A 17,240-nucleotide genomic window follows, 5' to 3' on the forward strand; every position below is an offset into this window, starting at 1 on the left:
ATTTATACAATAAACATTAACAAAATGTATCATTTTATATACCAAAGAATATGCAACTCAATGATAAATACTGTCATATATATGAACAAGGTAGAAAGTTTGAATCTTAGTAAGGCCCATTTATTGGGTTGTGAAGACTAAATTCCCCGCCCTCTCAAATATAATTACAAGTCTTTACCACTAAACGTATTTTTCATTTATAAATTTATAGAAAATGACATTTAGCCTCATGACAAATTGACAATGTCTTGCCGCCACTTTGGTTTTTTAACTGTGGGAAAAAACATCGACTCGAAACCCAAAAAATCTAAAAGTATGTGTCACGTAAGAAGAGTTTTAACATGCTAAATGATATTTTTTTAAAATACGCCTCAAAGTTTAGGGTTTTAATGGTAAAAATTTGATATAGAGTAATACCATTTAAAATATGTATATTTTTCCATCCAACTCAATATTATCAAAAACATTTTTATGATCGAAGACAAAATAATAATTGTAACTTTCTCAAATAAAAAGATATTACAAAGATGTTAACATATAAATTTGTATTTTCAAAAAGTAGTTTGTATAAATGGCGGGAAAATTGTATGATGTGATGATCATGATTACTGATTAGCCACCTCTTCTATCACGACCACCAACCAACCAACCAACCAGGCAACCTTCAAAACGAAGAAATCTCTTGACAAAATCATCATAACCTTCTTGCCCACCTCATCTCTTCCAGTTCACTTCTCTTCTCGCTTCTTCTCATCTCTTGATTCCGTTCAATTTGCAATGATTTCCGTTTCCAGATTCTGGGTTTTATCTGTTTTTGTGTCATTTGTGGTGGTTCCTGTGGTGGTATCCGATGAATGCAGCCAAGACATCAACGCATTTCTTCCTCTTCCATATGCTAATATGACGCATATGGTGTGTAAACCTGTCTGGAATTCATACATTGTTCGAGTAAGTTCCCATTCCCTTCAATGGCGATTTCCAATCTCCTTTTTCAAATATTCGACTTCATGTGAAAATATGTATGAGGAATAGATCCGAGATTCAAAGTTCAAAAGTTACGTCTGATTGACTGATTGTAGCTGCAAATTAAGAAATTTAGGGTTTTCTTATTGGTTGACCCAATTTCCCTTTTAACATGATTACTTCTCTAATTCCAAAAACAGTTCTCACAGAGCAAAGACAATGTAGTCACAATCGTATTATCAGCAACCTACACAAGTGGATACGTTGCAATGGGGTTCTCAAAAGATGGCATGATGCTAAACTCAAGTGCCATGGTTGGATGGATCACCCGAAAGGGTACTCCGGTAATTAAACAATACTACGCCGAAGGTTTCAAGCCGTCGGAAGTAAAACACGACAAGGGCGAGCTACCCTTGACCGGAATTCCTCCATTTGTCACCGTCAACGGCGCAAAGATTCACTTAGCATATCAACTCCAGTACCCGAGTCAACTCAGAACTCAACCGATTTTATTGGCTTTCTCAAGCAAATACCCAGAGCACCACCTCCTATCTGTTCATGAAGATAAGACAACTATCCATTTGGATTTCTCTCAAGGTTCGTTTTAACTTTTAACGAGTCAATCGTTATTCATTAAGCTTACCCTTTTTCTGCCCTTTTGCGATTTTACCCTTTTGTCCTCAGGTTCTTCTGGATCAAAATCGAATTCAAATTCAAGAACTCCTTCTAACAATCTCCATCGTTCTAAAACGACTCATGGGGTATTGGGATTACTCGGATGGGGTATAATCCTGCCATATGGAGCTATTGTCGCAAGATACTTCAAGCATAAAGATCCATTATGGTATTATCTGCATGTAGCCTTTCAATTTGTTGGGTTCATATTTGCAGTCGCTACAGGATTTGTGGGGTTAAGTATGTACAATAGGTTTAGTTTCCATGCGCCAACTCACAAAGGCATTGGAATAACTGCCATCGTGCTCAGTGTTCTACAGGTATAAAACTTAAAGTTTGACTTTTGAGGTCAAACATACTTAATTCCAATTCGAAATTCAGAATCGATTCCTTAAAATATTAAGAAAAAGGTTGATGGGTATGTTAATCCATTACCTGAAAAATGAAAAAGATAAGTTTTGAAGTGTTGGAAACGTAGAAAGCTTCAAACTTTTTTGAATTGAAAGCAGAAATGTTTGACTTCAAAAATGATGTGCAATTCTTATGATTTGTGTGTTTCTTGAATTTTTTAGGTTATGGCATTCTTTATAAGACCTGATAAGGACAGTAAGCATAGAAGGTTATGGAATTGGTATCATCATTATGTTGGAAAAATTGCTCTCTTCTTTGGAGCTTTAAATGTATTTCTAGGTATACAGCTTGCTGATGCAGGATCTTCATGGAAGATTGGTTATGGGTTTGTTCTTGCTGCCATTATTCTTACTTCAATCATTCTAGAAGTGTTAAAGCTGAAAACACCCAACAAGTTTTCTTCAGATCCTGCATTCCCAATGGATCCTGTCCATTAAAGGTTAGATATGATTACAATCTATGCAAGAATGTTCATATCCTACAGAAGAATGTAAGATTATAATTTATTTTGATTTCATGAAACAGGAAAGTCGAGTGAAAATGTGTTTTAGAAGATTCTAAGGTTTGAAACAGAGAGGCAAAAGCCTTTGTGTTGAAGTTTTTTTTTTCTTTAAAGATTGTTCAAGAACAGAGTTTTGTAGATACATGTAGAAAGTTGTTTGAGATTGGGATTTGTAAAAGAATTAAGGAAAATATTAGGTTCGATTCATTATTGATATTGTATTTGAGTGTAATATTAGAGAATACACCTTTGAGAATGTTGTATTGCCTTATTTCGAGTGGTTGAGTGTAAAATTCTTGTTCTAAGTATCTCATCGAATATGACTTGTAGATTAGTTGATTCTTAAGAACATCTCAACAGATTTAAAAAGGACAAACATAATGCGTATATGATCCCATCGAATGTAGTTTTTGATTTCCGTATAGAGATCTACATATGAATTCAATATAGAAAAATGCAAATTGTTTATAGATAATCCATATGTGATTTCAGACCTACATACACATTATTTAGATAAATTTGGTCTTTATTCTAAGATTCACTTGTTAATTCTTTATATAATTTTGTGATTCTTAGAAGATTTACATGATGATTTGCAATTTGGTTTTACATGGACGTGTGTGAATCCCTTACATAATTTTGGGATTACTAATCATATGTGAATTGACAATTTGGTTTTCTTTAGACTACATACATATTTTGCATATGAATTGTGTGTGTGTGTGTGTGTGTGTGTGTGTGTGTGTGTGTATATATATATATATATATATATTAGCCTAAGTCTAGGTGCATAACCTGCATGGACATTTTGGTGAGACAGAAAGCTGCAGCCACAGTTAGGTCCAATGCTTTTGTAGGTGACCATTTGGACACATGGTCTAAGTGTGTGGGGCTGGAGTGATGTTGGTGATCTTGGATGCCATGTACAAACATCATGTTTGGGTGGGAGGTATGTTCGCGGAAGTACCGTTTGGACCACTCTTGAACGATGCAGGCCTTGGGTGTTGTCGGAATAGTAAACGCTGAGAACTAGAGACAATGCTACGGGAGAGAGTCGCGCTTCACTTAGTGCATTAGATCATCATGTCATGTTAGTAGCGAACGGGGTATAGAACATGAAATGTGGTTATGTGTATGTGTGTATGAATTGTATGCAATATGCATGTTTCTATATCATCGTACTTGGATTGACTCACTTTGTTGATATTGACACTTGATTTGTTGTGTGTTTGCCATGTTGCTTTGAATGGTACAGGAAGTTAAGAAGGAGTAAGACCTTGGTGAGTTGGGATGCACTTTTTAGGTAGTTACTATGCTTAGTATGATACCACTTTGGGACATTTGGTTAGTTTTCATTACACTACTTTTGAGAACTTATTGGGATGATTTGTAAACTTTGTTTCAAATGGTTGTTTAAAATAAGTAACATTGGTAATGTTTTCTTAATAAACAATATAGGATTTCCGCTAACGTTTTCTGATTAAAACAAGTTAAAATAAAAAGAAAAAATTAGGTGAAAAATCATGGTGTTACACTTTTCGAGAAATATTTGCTATAAATAGCAAATCGACCCCTCTTTCATTCCTAGCTAATTTCGATTGAATTCTCTCTTAACCCTTGAGATTTCAGTCCCTCGTGATTTTATTTCTTCATTCTTAGTATTGTTAGCAGAGCGCTGGAGAATTTTTCTAGAAGGATCCAGCGTCGAAGTCAGGCTCGCAAAATTTCAAGTTTTCGCTAAATGATCATGTGAGGTGAGTTGCACTTATTATGTTTGTTAAGTGTAACTTATATTGTGTTCATTGTCACTGTTATGAACCTATAAATAAGATTTATCAGTAATACCAATTATAATAATGTTTGATCTGTTTACGGGCATGGTGTCTAGGCAAGATCTTAGTGAAGTGTTTAAAATGGATTTTCCAATATCATCTTATTTGGTAATTCCTTTTTTGATAGAACTTTGTATTTTTCGGGATTAATAAAGGTCCAAAAAATAGTTAATATTTCCTGAATAATATAAATATAAATGAAAACTAAAACTTAGTAATATTTGTATTTAGGTCGTTTACAAGGGAAAACAAAAGTGTTAGACAAAGAGCTAACTTACCCGCAAATCTTCCACCTTTAATAAGGTGAGTACGTAGTTACTTTCTTGAGGACGATCTTAATAAAAGTACTTATTACTTCAAAGATTAAATGTCTATCTTGTATAGTGAGTGCGTAGTTACTTTCATGACGTACATTTATAGAAAACTTATATGTGTACTGAATGCTTATTATCTGGATTACATGTTGTGTATTTTTGATAAAACTATTCAACTCATGAACCATATCCAAAAAAAAACAAAGCCTCTAGAAATCAAAACATATACTAAATCTCAAAGAGAGAGAGAGAGAGAGAGAGAGAGAGAGAGATCAACTGTTCATCAGGGGCTCCAGCGATAAAAACTTCTCCACTTTCGTACCCTTGTTTAACAGCTGTTTTCGAAACCTTTTTCGTAAAATTGATTTCCCCTAATCTACAAAGAACTCTGACACTAAACTAGATAACTTACCTTTTTCCGTTCATCTCTTTCACGATTCATTGCGAACTCAAAGCACTAAATCACTATTGACCACTCATTTCTATATCCCAATTTTCTCAACAAGAAATTATAATCATCAGACCTACATGTCCTTACAAGAGCAATAAGAGCATGTGAGGGGCATCAAGACCAATATTGGGCAACTTGGAATCACCAAAAGGAGATAGATGACTACTCGTGTGTAGGATGCAAAAGAACCGAACGTTCAACGAACTGTTCGGTGGGAAGTTCATATACCTTCGTTTATTTAACAAATGAACTAACATGAGCACCAATTATCATTCGCATGGTTAAGTGAACAAACATGGACAATGGTCTTGTTCATTCAATTATGTTCGTTTATGTTGTTCATTGACGTTCGTTTATGTCTATTCCTTTAAATTCCTTTGATGTTTATATATGTTCAATTGTCTTTGATTACATTACTATATTATATATTTGTTTATGTTTATATATTCAATTATGTTTGTTTATGTTTATATACTCAATTATGTTTATATTCGTTCGTTTATGTTGGTTTAGCATATTCACGGACATAAATGAACGAACATGAACAATGTAATTTGTTAAATGAACAGATATGAACAAAAAATCGTTTGTTTATCTATTCGTGTTCGTTTGTTTGTTCGGCTAACTTAAATTAATGAATATGAACAACACTTGTTTGTGTTCGTTTACAACTTACTTGTAACTAGTAAAATATCAAAGGGATTTCCCACGGTCTATGTAAAGACAAATGTCTCCCTTTTATGTGTAGAAAAGCCAAAAATAGCAACCTACTTTGCTAAATCCGATTCTAACACTTTTGATACCAATTTTAATGACTTTATATGTTTATATTTTATATCAACCCCTGGATTTCATCCCTTGTCTTCTATGATTTGAAATGAACTTCATGATCTTGCAATTTCTAGTCCCTCATTAGTTTATTTTTGGTCTAGGTTTTCAATTTTTCAATTTACAAGTCTTTGAGTTGCTTTTGGCACCTACAAACATCAAAGAAACAGACATGTGTGTTCCTAACATCATAGGGATGAGATTTAGAATCGGAAAACCGGAATCGGACTGGAACCGAAACTGTTAGAACCGAAATATATAGAATCGGTTCCGATTTCGGGTTTAAAATTTTGTTTTATCCGGGTTCCGGGTATTCCGGGTTTGGGTCTATCGGGTCCGGGTGAACCGGGTCTAAAAACTGGAACCGGAACCACTTTTAGGGTCAGAACTGGTTTTTGTGAAACGTTTAAAAGATGCATATTTCATTCGTTTCAACTCCGATTGACATGCGTTTTTTTCCAACGTCTAGTTTAGAGTTTGTACATAATTTTAGACTATAAATTTGCCATTTTTAGTTTTATATCCATTGACTTACAGTCCCCCAAAGTCGAGATATTAAAGCTGAAAGTTTTTTGTTTTTCAGTTTTTTTGTATTATGTGAAAGTTTTAAAACATGAATATCTAATTCGTTTGAAGCCGGATTGACATGTGGTTTTTTCCAATTTATAGTTTAGAGTTTGTACATGAGTTTAGACAATAATTTTGTCATTCTTGGTTTAATATTCAATGATTTATAGTCCCTCGAAGTCGGGATATCAAAACTGAAAAATTTCAACTTTTTAGCTATATGTTTTTATACTTTGTATTCTGTGAAAATGTTTACACATGCATATCTCATTTGTTTAAAGTTGGATTGACATGCAGTTTTTTTCTGAGTGTAGTTTAGAGTTTGTACATGATTTTAGACTATAATTTTGGTTTTATATTCAATGAGTTACAGTCCCCCAAAATCGGGATATCAATTTGAAAATTTCAATGTTCAAACCACTAAGTAGTAAGTAATTTCCAAAAAATTCCAGTTTTTCCGGGTTTTCCGGTTCTAAACCCACTTTATCCAGTTCCAGCCTACCCACTTTGATGTTTTTGGGTTTTCCGGTTCTATACCCATTTTACCCGGAACCGAACTGGAACTAGTTCCTATATACCGGTCCGGTTTCCGGTTCTACAAAATCCTGTTAACCAGTTTCGGGTTTTCCGGGTCTGGGTCCATCCGGACCACGTTTGGACCAACTTTCATCCCTATAACATCATGCCAAAACTCCATCGATTCCTAAACCTTTCAAACCAGTGGTTTTCTCCTATGATTTCCAAACCCTAAAAAAAACCAACAAAAGTGCAAAAATTTCTTTGCTCATCAAAATCTCCGTAACCTTAAAAAACACTTTTTTCCTCCTTCATCATCCCTTGATAAATTTTCTCAAAAAATAAAATCCTAATTGGTTTATTATACATTAATTTGTCTTTTAATTATAAATATTAAAATATTGCTAAATTACCAAGTTTTACTCTACCCCTTGTTTTGGACCAAGATCACAAGATGCCCAATTAGACTAATAACAACGTGCTTAAAAGTTTTCCAACGTACTTGAATCATATCACATTTTCATGTTCAATGAGGATGACATCTAATCAAAGTGTGATAATTCATTTTTTTTCTCACATTACAGTTTAATGCTAGCGAACTTCATGGTATTGTGAGTCTACGACATTAAAATAAAGAAATGATCATGTATTACTTGATCATCGATCTGCATCAACAACCTATAAGTTGATATTTCTACTCATTGACTATCACACAAACAATGTTTATATGCACAAAATTTTATTAATCATGCAAAAAGAGATATTTGAATCAATGTGGTAATACTCACATCTATATATAAGTACCGCTGATAAGTACATAAATATGTACTGTTAAGATTGTTAAGATAAGAAGAAGGATCACCGAAAACAACTTATGAACATACCGTTGACATTGTTGAAGAATCTAACGAGATTATGAAAATGGTGTTAGCAAAGTTGAATTTAGGGCATGATTTTTGAGGCCAGTAATGTTGATTAATTTGACATCAAACTTTTGGTTTTATCACCATTTAGAAAATTATGTTAAATTAGACCCTAAATTTTTAAAAATGTATTGTTTCGTTAATAAGACGAGATATATTAGCCTATTAGGTTTCTTGGTTGTCTATAATTCAAAACATATGAAACTGACCTTTAAGTTCAAAACATGATATATTAAACCCTAACATTCAATACATGCTAAAATACACCTTAAAGTTTAAACCATGCTAAATTAGACTCTTAATTATTATTATTATTATTATTATTATTATTATTATTATTATTATTATTATTAGTGTCATCGACATCGTCACATCATTATCTCTTTCCCAAGACAATTTTCGGAACAACACCAAGTGAAAAACACATCCACGCCTCGTTGAAAGACTTTGGACCAAAGATACAAACTTTAAAGGTGCATCTAAAGTTGGAGGTGGTGTCAATGACATGCAACACTCAGCTTTAAAAAAGAATTACACGAAAGTTGTCATTTTAACAACATTATGGACGCTTTGGAGTTTTGGATACTTGGTGTTTTTTTTGGCTCTAACGAAGTTAGAAAAGACTTTGTTTTTATAATAGACAAAACTGCAAAAATGGTCCCTGTGGTTAGCTGAAAATTGTCACTTTGGTCCAAAAAGTTTTACACTAGCACCACTGGTCCAAACTTTTCATTTTATTGTCGTTTTGGTCCAAAACCTTTTGAATCCTTTTATAATAACCAATTTGCCCTTTTTTATATGACTTTTTCTTTTTCTTTTATTACAGCAGTTAAAAAACAATTAAAAAGAACATAAAAATAAAGCCCATCCTACTGCTTGTTTTTTCTCTCTCTTAAACTGCTTACTTTAAAAGACCGACACCACAACCACTAGTGAACGCCATCGGACCACTCATCACCACCGCTGCCACCACAACCGGTCACCATTAGTCACTACCATCTAATGCTTAAACAAAATTTTCCAGATCTGTAACTCAAACTCAAGAATTATCATATTTGTAAACTCTTACCATCTGTGATTTATATACACACATACGAAGACGAACAAGATGAAGATTTGAACTAACTTCAATACAAACACACATACACATACACACCCACATCAACTAATCTCAGTTTTTCATAAACATATGAAGATCAAACCAAACTCAGATTTACCAAGGTCAACATAAATCGACACACGAACGCCCCAAAACACATGAACAATTAGATTTGTAAATCAATAATAACAATCGGATTTGTAAACCCACAAGAACACCTGATTACAAGATTTGTAAAATCACAAGAACTAATTACCTGATTTGTGATACCCTAGCCTTCTCATATACAAAATCCAGAAATTAACACAAATATGGATTTGAAACCACACCGATGAACCTGAAAACGAATACACACACAACCGTTCAATTTTTTTAGATCTGCAAAAACCCTAGAGGTGTCGTCGCCCTTCTCACCGACGAACGTTGGAATCAAGCTCCGACATTTTTGATTCGTCTTCTCCACTAGCAACGATGACTTGTGGTTCCAGGTACGTGGTGGTTTCTGTTAAACGACGTCGGAGAAGGTACATAGTGGTGCTAAAAATCTGCAAATAACAGATGGGTTTATCGGAGAAAGAATGGAGGATTGGGCGGTGGTTTTGGGGTGGTGGCAGCAGTTCTTTTTTGATGTACAGGCCTCCGAAGGTGTTGATGCGAACATATATTGGGTTTTTTTGGAGATGATCTCCGGTGATTGGGCACCGACACTAGTTCTTTTCCGACAGTCACAACGGTGGGATAAGAAGACAAACTGAGAAGTCGTATGCAGGTTAAGTAGATACTAGGTAGGGTGTGGTAGTAGGGATGTGTATGTATTTTTGTTTTTATTTTTTGTGTTTTTCTTAAATCAGAAAAATAAAAGAAATTAAGAAAAAGAAAAAAAATCATATAAAAAGGGTAAATCAGTCATTATAAAAAGATTCAAAAGGATTTGGACCAAAACTGCAACAAAATGAAAAGATTGGACCAGTGGTGCTAGCCTAAAACTTTTTGGATCAAAGTGACAATTTTCAGTTAACCACAGGGACTATTTTTGCAGTTTTGTCTTTATAATATCATGTTAAAACTATTTTTTTTTTTATTATTTTGGAACGGCAGTTGAAACTATTTTCTTGATTTAAAAATAGGGATCCGAAATGTTCTAGCAACTAGACTTGTTGGCATAAAAACCTTATGTAATTCTCTCTATTTATCTTTGTTTTTTCTAGCCTGTTGCTATATTGTGGTTATTGAAAATTCAGCTATTAAAAAAGAAGCTTTAAATGTGCATAAGCTATTTTATGTATGTAATATTGTGTGTGTGGAGACCTAAGAGGGTCTGTAGTTTGTTTTTCCTTATATATTTCCCATGTGAATTCTTATGGAATCTTGGTTTTATTAGAAGGTTCATATGTGAATTCGCAAAAAAAATTTCATCTGTTTGTAATAAAGAAACCAAAGATGGTCTGTCATGTTAACTAAATCTATACATTTGTAAAATTATAGGGTCTAATTTAATACGATTTGAACTTAAATGACTAAACGACAACAAAAAACAAAAGTTTGATGACAAATTTTATCTATAATCCTTTTTGATGCTTATGTTTGATACCCTGCTTGGCTGCTTATATTTATATAACATTTGAGAATAATAACATGTTAAATAATTTGAATTAACATGCTAATTTTTAATTTGGTTATCTTCATATATTTTCCATGTGAATTCTTATATAATATTGGTTTTATTAGGAGATTCACATCCTGGGTCTGTAATTTGGTTTTCTTTGTTTGTTGTGTTTTTTGATTGGTCGACTAGTGAGTAGCAAATACTCAAAAGAGAGCATTGGAAAAATTATATATATAACAAATATCATAAGTTTATTAAAATTTATAAAAATACATTAAAAGGTTTAACAAATAACTAAATATATGATGTATGTTAAATTAATTAATTAGCAATCGTAGTTGTTTATTTAAATAAAAGTCAAACTTTGAGATTGACCAATTTTTTTCTAAGTTAGACCGATTTGTTTCGGGTTTAACCGATTTTGATTTTCTGATAGATTTGTAGAAAACGTCTCATAACATACTCGACTCCAAATATTTAAACGAATAAACCAAGTTATACAACATTGATTTGTGATAAAAAAAAAAAAACCATGGACATAAATAACTTGGTGGCTTCCTACGTAAGCAAAATAAGGACATGGATAGAGATGAGTTTATTTCTATTTTCGTGGGGGACGCAAACGACGTTTTTCTTACTATGTTCTAGTGAGACAAAGAGAAAGTACTATTGTTATGTGTGCACTTTTTAGGGGACCAAACTTGCTGAAGTAGGAAAATATAGGGACCAAACCTATAAATTTTCTATTAGGTTGGGATTATTTTTGTAATTTTTTTAAACAATGGTCTATTTTTATAAAAGAAAAAATACAAAATGACATTTTCTGACATTTTTTTTTGTTTTTGTAAACACATTGACCTGTAAAAAAAAAATACACAATGACATTTCCTATAAATTACAGAGATAATTTTTGTAATTTATTTTTTATACTGGAGCCAAACCTGTCAATATACAAATTTTTAGACATATGGATTGTTTTGGTAAATAAAAAACTTTACATGACTATTTCTATAAATTAAAAAATTATAGGAATTAAATCTGTCAAAATCTAAAATCTTTATGGCAAAACTCCAAAAATGAAAAAATTGCTATTCATAAAAACTTTGCATTTAATAACAACTAGAAATTGCCTGCAACCCGCCTCCGCATGGACCTATGTGAGGTTTTGCTTACTATCTTTTGTTTTGTATGGATGTTAATTTTTAGAGTAATTACACAAATCGTCCATCGGTTACGTATTAAAAAGCACGTTTAGTTTTTATTTTCAAAAATTAACTCGGACCGTCCTTATGTTTTCATTTCCTTATCTGGTTAGTCTCTATCACCATTAACCGTTAGTGGTTTCCATTTAAGTATCCAAAATACACGTTTAGTCCCTTGTTTATTTTAAATTTATAATTTCAGTCCCTCGTTTCTTTTTAAAATACTATATTGCTATTGTTTTATTTTTTTTCTTCGGTTAATATTAAATTACCAATTAAATTAGATTAATTATAAATTTTAAAAACTTTTTATCATTTTCATCTCTCTCTCTCTCTCTCTCTCTCTCTCTCCCTCTCCTTTTCTCTTTATTCCATGTCTTTTTTCTCAATTCGGGCAACCACCTCATATCATTAGCGACAACCATCTCCTTTCACCGTCGGCACCTTCTCCAACCACCACCCGCCACCACCGTTAGCTTAAATTTGCATGTTTTATCCTTTACCAGACATAAAATGACTATGTTAAGAGAAGAACTTCTGATTAGAGAGATTAGGGTGCTAAATTAATCTCATGGGTCATAGAGAGGCTCAATAATAATAAGTTCGCAGAATTATATATGAAACATAGCAACAAAGTACATCAATAAATATACGCAAATTTAAAGATACTTGTTGAATAGTAACATGGTTTGCATTCAAACACAAGTTAGTAAGTGATGAATAACACGGTACAAGCTAATGGAGATAAGGATACTTGTATTTCAATATTGAGAAAATTACAAGGAAAATGAGATGAGTAACACTTAAATCGATCAACAATATCATCTATTTATAGCACAAAAGTTCAAATAGACAGTCATGCCTCCCACGCTTGGCTCTGACAATACCAACCAAACACTCTTTGTCAGTAGAGGTGATCATTGCTCTGACTCTTTGGTATCACAAAAGATAAATAGTTAGCAACTCTTCGTTAAGTCACCTTCTATATCTCTAATATTCATAAGCTCTCTGGTACATCAAAAGAAACAACACTCCGCATCAACTCAACTCAAACTCTTCACATCTTCTCAAAAACCCATTTAGATGACGAGGGTCACTTTTATGTATCAACAAACTATATTAACCTCATTATTTTATTTTTAATCTAATTAATTTATTTTGTATTAATCATAAATTAGATCCCACACACCCTACCGACCCGCCCACCCTAAAATTCTAACATAATATATTTTTATCCTTCTTTTTTCTTTAAGATCAACTCCTAAAAAGCACCAACATCACAACTACTGTCGGAAAACCACCGACATGCCACTAATTACCAGTGATGTTAATTTCACCATAGAAAAGAAACACATAACACATATACCTTGTATGTGTGTGTTGCTACAATATAGAGAGAGAAGGAAAGTGAGACGAAAATCTATATTCTGACAATAACTCTGTTCGGATATGTGATTTTGGGTATGCCAATAACAACTCCCTTTGTTTTCATCCTCTTTTGTCTTTTATGGTCAAATAAGTGATTTAGGGCATGTCGTCAACAACCCTTTTACATCTAGATTTCAGATCTATACTTTATTCGTAGATCTATATTTCGACTACTCTTCTTTCTTCTGTAATGGTGATAAGTGGTGGTTGCAAGATTTGAGAAAGAAGATAGGACAAAAATCTAGGGTTTCGATTCTACATCTCAGTCCTTCTGGATTTTACATTGATGTAGGGATTTCATGATTGATTTTAGGATTGGGGACTTCATCTCAAAAATCAGTGTCGATTAAAGGTTTTAGATTAGGATTTGATGTTGATTATAAGTTCCAGATTCTGGTTCGAGTATCGGATTTAGGTTTGAGATTTAGATTTTGGTTATAGTATCAAATTTGGTGTTGACAGGATGTGGTTAGTGAAGATGCCGGCGGTGAAAGGAGATGGTTGTCGGCTATGATATGAGATAGTTGCCCGAATTGAGAAAAAATGATAGGGAATAGAGAGAAAATGATATATATATATATATATATATATATATATATATATATATATATATATATATGAAAATGATATAAGTTTTTAATATTTATAATTAATCTAATTTAATTGATAAATTATAAATAAATGAAAAAAATATAAAAAAATAGAAATATAGTATTTTAAAAAGAAACGAGCGACTAAAATGATAAATTTAAAAGAAACGAGGGACTTAATGTGCTTTGGGGGGCACTTAAACGAAAATCATTAACGGCTAACGGTGATAGGGACTAAACATGCAAAGAAATGAAAACATATGGAAGGTTCAGGTTAATTTTTAAAAATAAGGACTACACGTGCTTTTTGATACCTAACCGAGGAATGATTCGTGTAATTTACTCTAATTTTTACGAAACAACAACTAAATTTAAGGTAAATTACATCATTCATCCCTTATGTATGTACTAAAATGCATATTCTATATTTTTTTTTCTTTAATAAATAGTTTATTAATGCACATTTAGTCCTTATTTTCAAAAATTAACTCGGACCATCCTTGGATTTGTTTTTTCTTGCACGGTACATCCTTATTGACATGAAATGACTATTTTTCCCTTAATAGTTTTTTTTCATTTTCTTTAATTTATTTATTATTTTAAATTAAAAAAACAAAATAAAATAAATATCCCCCTCCTTTCACCTTCTGATATGTGCATATTTAGTTATGTATTTTGTGTATATTTTTAATACTTTTAGCTACAATTATGATTATTTTGGGGATAAAAGGTACTTATTATGGTTGAAATTTGTTTTGTAGTAGCAAAGACATGCTCGGGATAAAAAGGAAGCAAACAAGGAGTTGGAAGCAGGAAAATTTGGGCTAAGACAAAAAGAAGACAAAGAGGACCAAAATCCAAAAGACCACGACGTGGTGATCATCCACCACGACATGGCGAATGGAAGATTCGTGACCATTAAGCTGACTTGGAGAATACGAAATATCTATGAAGACCACAACGTGGTGCCTATCCACCATGCCGTGGTGATCAGATTTTATGGAGACTATATATATATATATATATATATATATATATATATATATATATATATACACATATATATCCAAACATTAGGTCGAATGGAGAAGATTTATGGCCAATTTTATGAGAAGGATTGTGATTCAAACCCTCTGGAAACCTTAGAGAAGGTCAGGAAATGACTGTATCTCAAGAGGTGAAGAGATATAGAAGAATTTTATATAGATCTATTCGTTTTGCTAAATAATACTGTAACATCCCATTTAAATATAATAATTAAATAATAAACCCGGAACCCAGAGAAGTGATTTTTATTGTTATTTCGTATTATTATAGCCCAAAATCGAATAATATTTAGTGGGGTGCTGGTTTCGGGAAGTCAAATGTAAAGATTTGAATCTACATGGGTTAAAGTGTAATTTTGGGACATAATTTGTAAGGATTTATGGAAGCAGGGTCTAAGGAGTAAGTTCTGGACCTAAGATGAGAAGATTTTGTAGAGGAGGGGCTGATTGGTAACATTTTGGACTTTATTTGGAAAGGTTTTCAGAAGGCAGGGTTTAATTGGTAAATTAAGGATTTGTTTTGAAAAGAATAATACAAGGAGTAGGACTGTTCACTATTCGGATAAAACCGAATTATCCAATTGGACAATTTGGATTGGACTATTTGGTTCGGATATTCGGATTTTTGGATTGGTTTTCAACAAAACCGAATTATTATTTTGGATTTCGGATTGGTTTTGGTTTATAAAATAAGAACCGAATAGTCCAAAAAAACCGAATAAACATTTATTATTTATCTATTTAAAATATATATATCTATAATTATTTATTAATTTTGTAATTTATTTTTTCAAATATGTTCAAAATGTTTCACCCGATAAAAATAACATTAATATGCATTTCTCTCAAAAGTTTTGTATTTATAAAATATTTAACTATAATATATCTTCTTATTAGTTGTTTATAAATTTCAAATCACAAATAAATTATTTGTTTTTGCTTCTCATGTAAAGTTGGATAATATTATAATTATATATCGTTTTAAAATGTTTCGGTTTTTGAAAACCGAATTATAAAAACCGATCCAACCGAATTGTAATTGGATCGGATCGGATCGGATTTGAATTTAGTTTGGACAATTCGGATCCATGTGTTTGAAAAACGAAATCAATTTGGATTTACTTGATTGGATCGGATCAAACCGATCCATCCAAACGAACACCCCTAACAAGGAGGGAGCATTTTTGCTATTATGGGATAAAGCCTAAGGAACCATGTATATAACCTGTTTATCCCTCTAAACCCTAACCCTAGATGCTCTAAGCTCCAGCCGCCACCTCTCCCTTCCTCCATTCTCCAGCCATCGCATTCATGACTGCTATGTCCGGCCGCCGCGTCCAAGCCAACCGATGGTGCAACCACGACAGGGACGAATAGCATTCCGTGACGTTGGTTTCGTGGGTCGCCGGACCAAATAACACCGTTGTTGTCTCCATTGAAGTCAGAAGATCATTCGTAGGGTACTGTCATCGTTCCTCTATCTCGTCATCGTAGCGCCACCACAGTCGGTGGCTGAGGGCTACCGATTCACGTCATCTCGTTTGTGGGCGACGTGCTGCTGGGTTGTGAATCAATAAGCAAACCGCCGCCACCACCGTGAGGTGGTGGCTTTCATCGCAAACACTCTTGTTGCCGCCCTAAAGCAATCGAGGTGGGTGCGTATCTGATGTCGGGGTTTGGGTTTGTGTGCCTTCTGCTCGCGTTAGGTCAAACTTACTTGGCTAGGAACTAAGAGAAGTCACCGCCACCACCGTGAGGTGGTGGCTGCCATTTCCAAAACCACGGCTGCCGCCGCCAGACGCCGTATTGTTGTTGTTGCCGTTTTCCAGCCACCATCTACCACCGCTTTCCGCCTCCAGGTCATTGATAGATGGGTTTGCGTGATCAATTCATGCTTGTGTGTTTTTTGGTGTTGCTTCGCGAGGGTGGTTGTGCCCTTTTGGTCGGAAACCATGGAAGGACCACCATGGCTGCCAACCATGGTGGTTATCGCCACCTTTCTATTCTTCCACCACCAGCCGCCGCGTGGTGGTGGCTGTGTGTGTTGTACTATGGATTAGGTGTGTATGTGAGTGTTAATTTGGTTTTAGCATTGTAATTGTAACAAAAGTGGTATAATGAAAGGAAAAACGCAAACCACCACCGTAGAGTGGTGGCTGCCGCCATCGGCCACCGTGTTGGGTGGCGGTGTGCCTCGTTTGCATTCTTGGACTCGTTTGGGATGTTTGAAACCCTAGTGGGCACAATAAAAACCCTAATGGGCTTAATGAAAAACTAATGGGCCCAA

At 33.6% G+C, this 17,240-nt stretch overlaps 1 protein-coding gene across 1 annotated transcript; it reads left to right on the forward strand.

Annotated features, from left to right (window-relative positions):
* Positions 1-662: 662 nt before the first annotated feature.
* On the forward strand, positions 663-2,859 carry LOC111876773 (cytochrome b561 and DOMON domain-containing protein At3g61750). The gene is made up of 5 exons (XM_023873342.3): positions 663-948; positions 1,164-1,560; positions 1,648-1,958; positions 2,211-2,488; positions 2,575-2,859. The coding sequence occupies exons 1-4, from the start codon at positions 778-780 to the stop codon at positions 2,484-2,486; spliced, it is 1,155 nt and encodes a 384-aa protein (XP_023729110.1). The 5' UTR covers positions 663-777; the 3' UTR covers positions 2,487-2,488; positions 2,575-2,859.
* Positions 2,860-17,240: the final 14,381 nt, after the last annotated feature.

This window comes from Lactuca sativa, chromosome 4 (assembly GCF_002870075.4).
Source record: "Lactuca sativa cultivar Salinas chromosome 4, Lsat_Salinas_v11, whole genome shotgun sequence".
Lineage (NCBI taxonomy): Eukaryota > Viridiplantae > Streptophyta > Magnoliopsida > Asterales > Asteraceae > Lactuca > Lactuca sativa.

What these genes read in the sequence shown, in the direction of transcription:
- LOC111876773 (XM_023873342.3), top strand. Translation starts at nt 778, where the DNA reads ATGATTTCCGTTTCCAGATTCTGGGTTTTATCTGTTTTTGTGTCATTT. An exon ending in GGAATTCATACATTGTTCGA is followed by an intron (nt 949 to 1,163) that starts GTAAGTTCCCAT and finishes TTCCAAAAACAG; the next exon opens with TTCTCACAGAGCAAAGACAA. An exon ending in CCATTTGGATTTCTCTCAAG is followed by an intron (nt 1,561 to 1,647) that starts GTTCGTTTTAAC and finishes TTTTGTCCTCAG; the next exon opens with GTTCTTCTGGATCAAAATCG.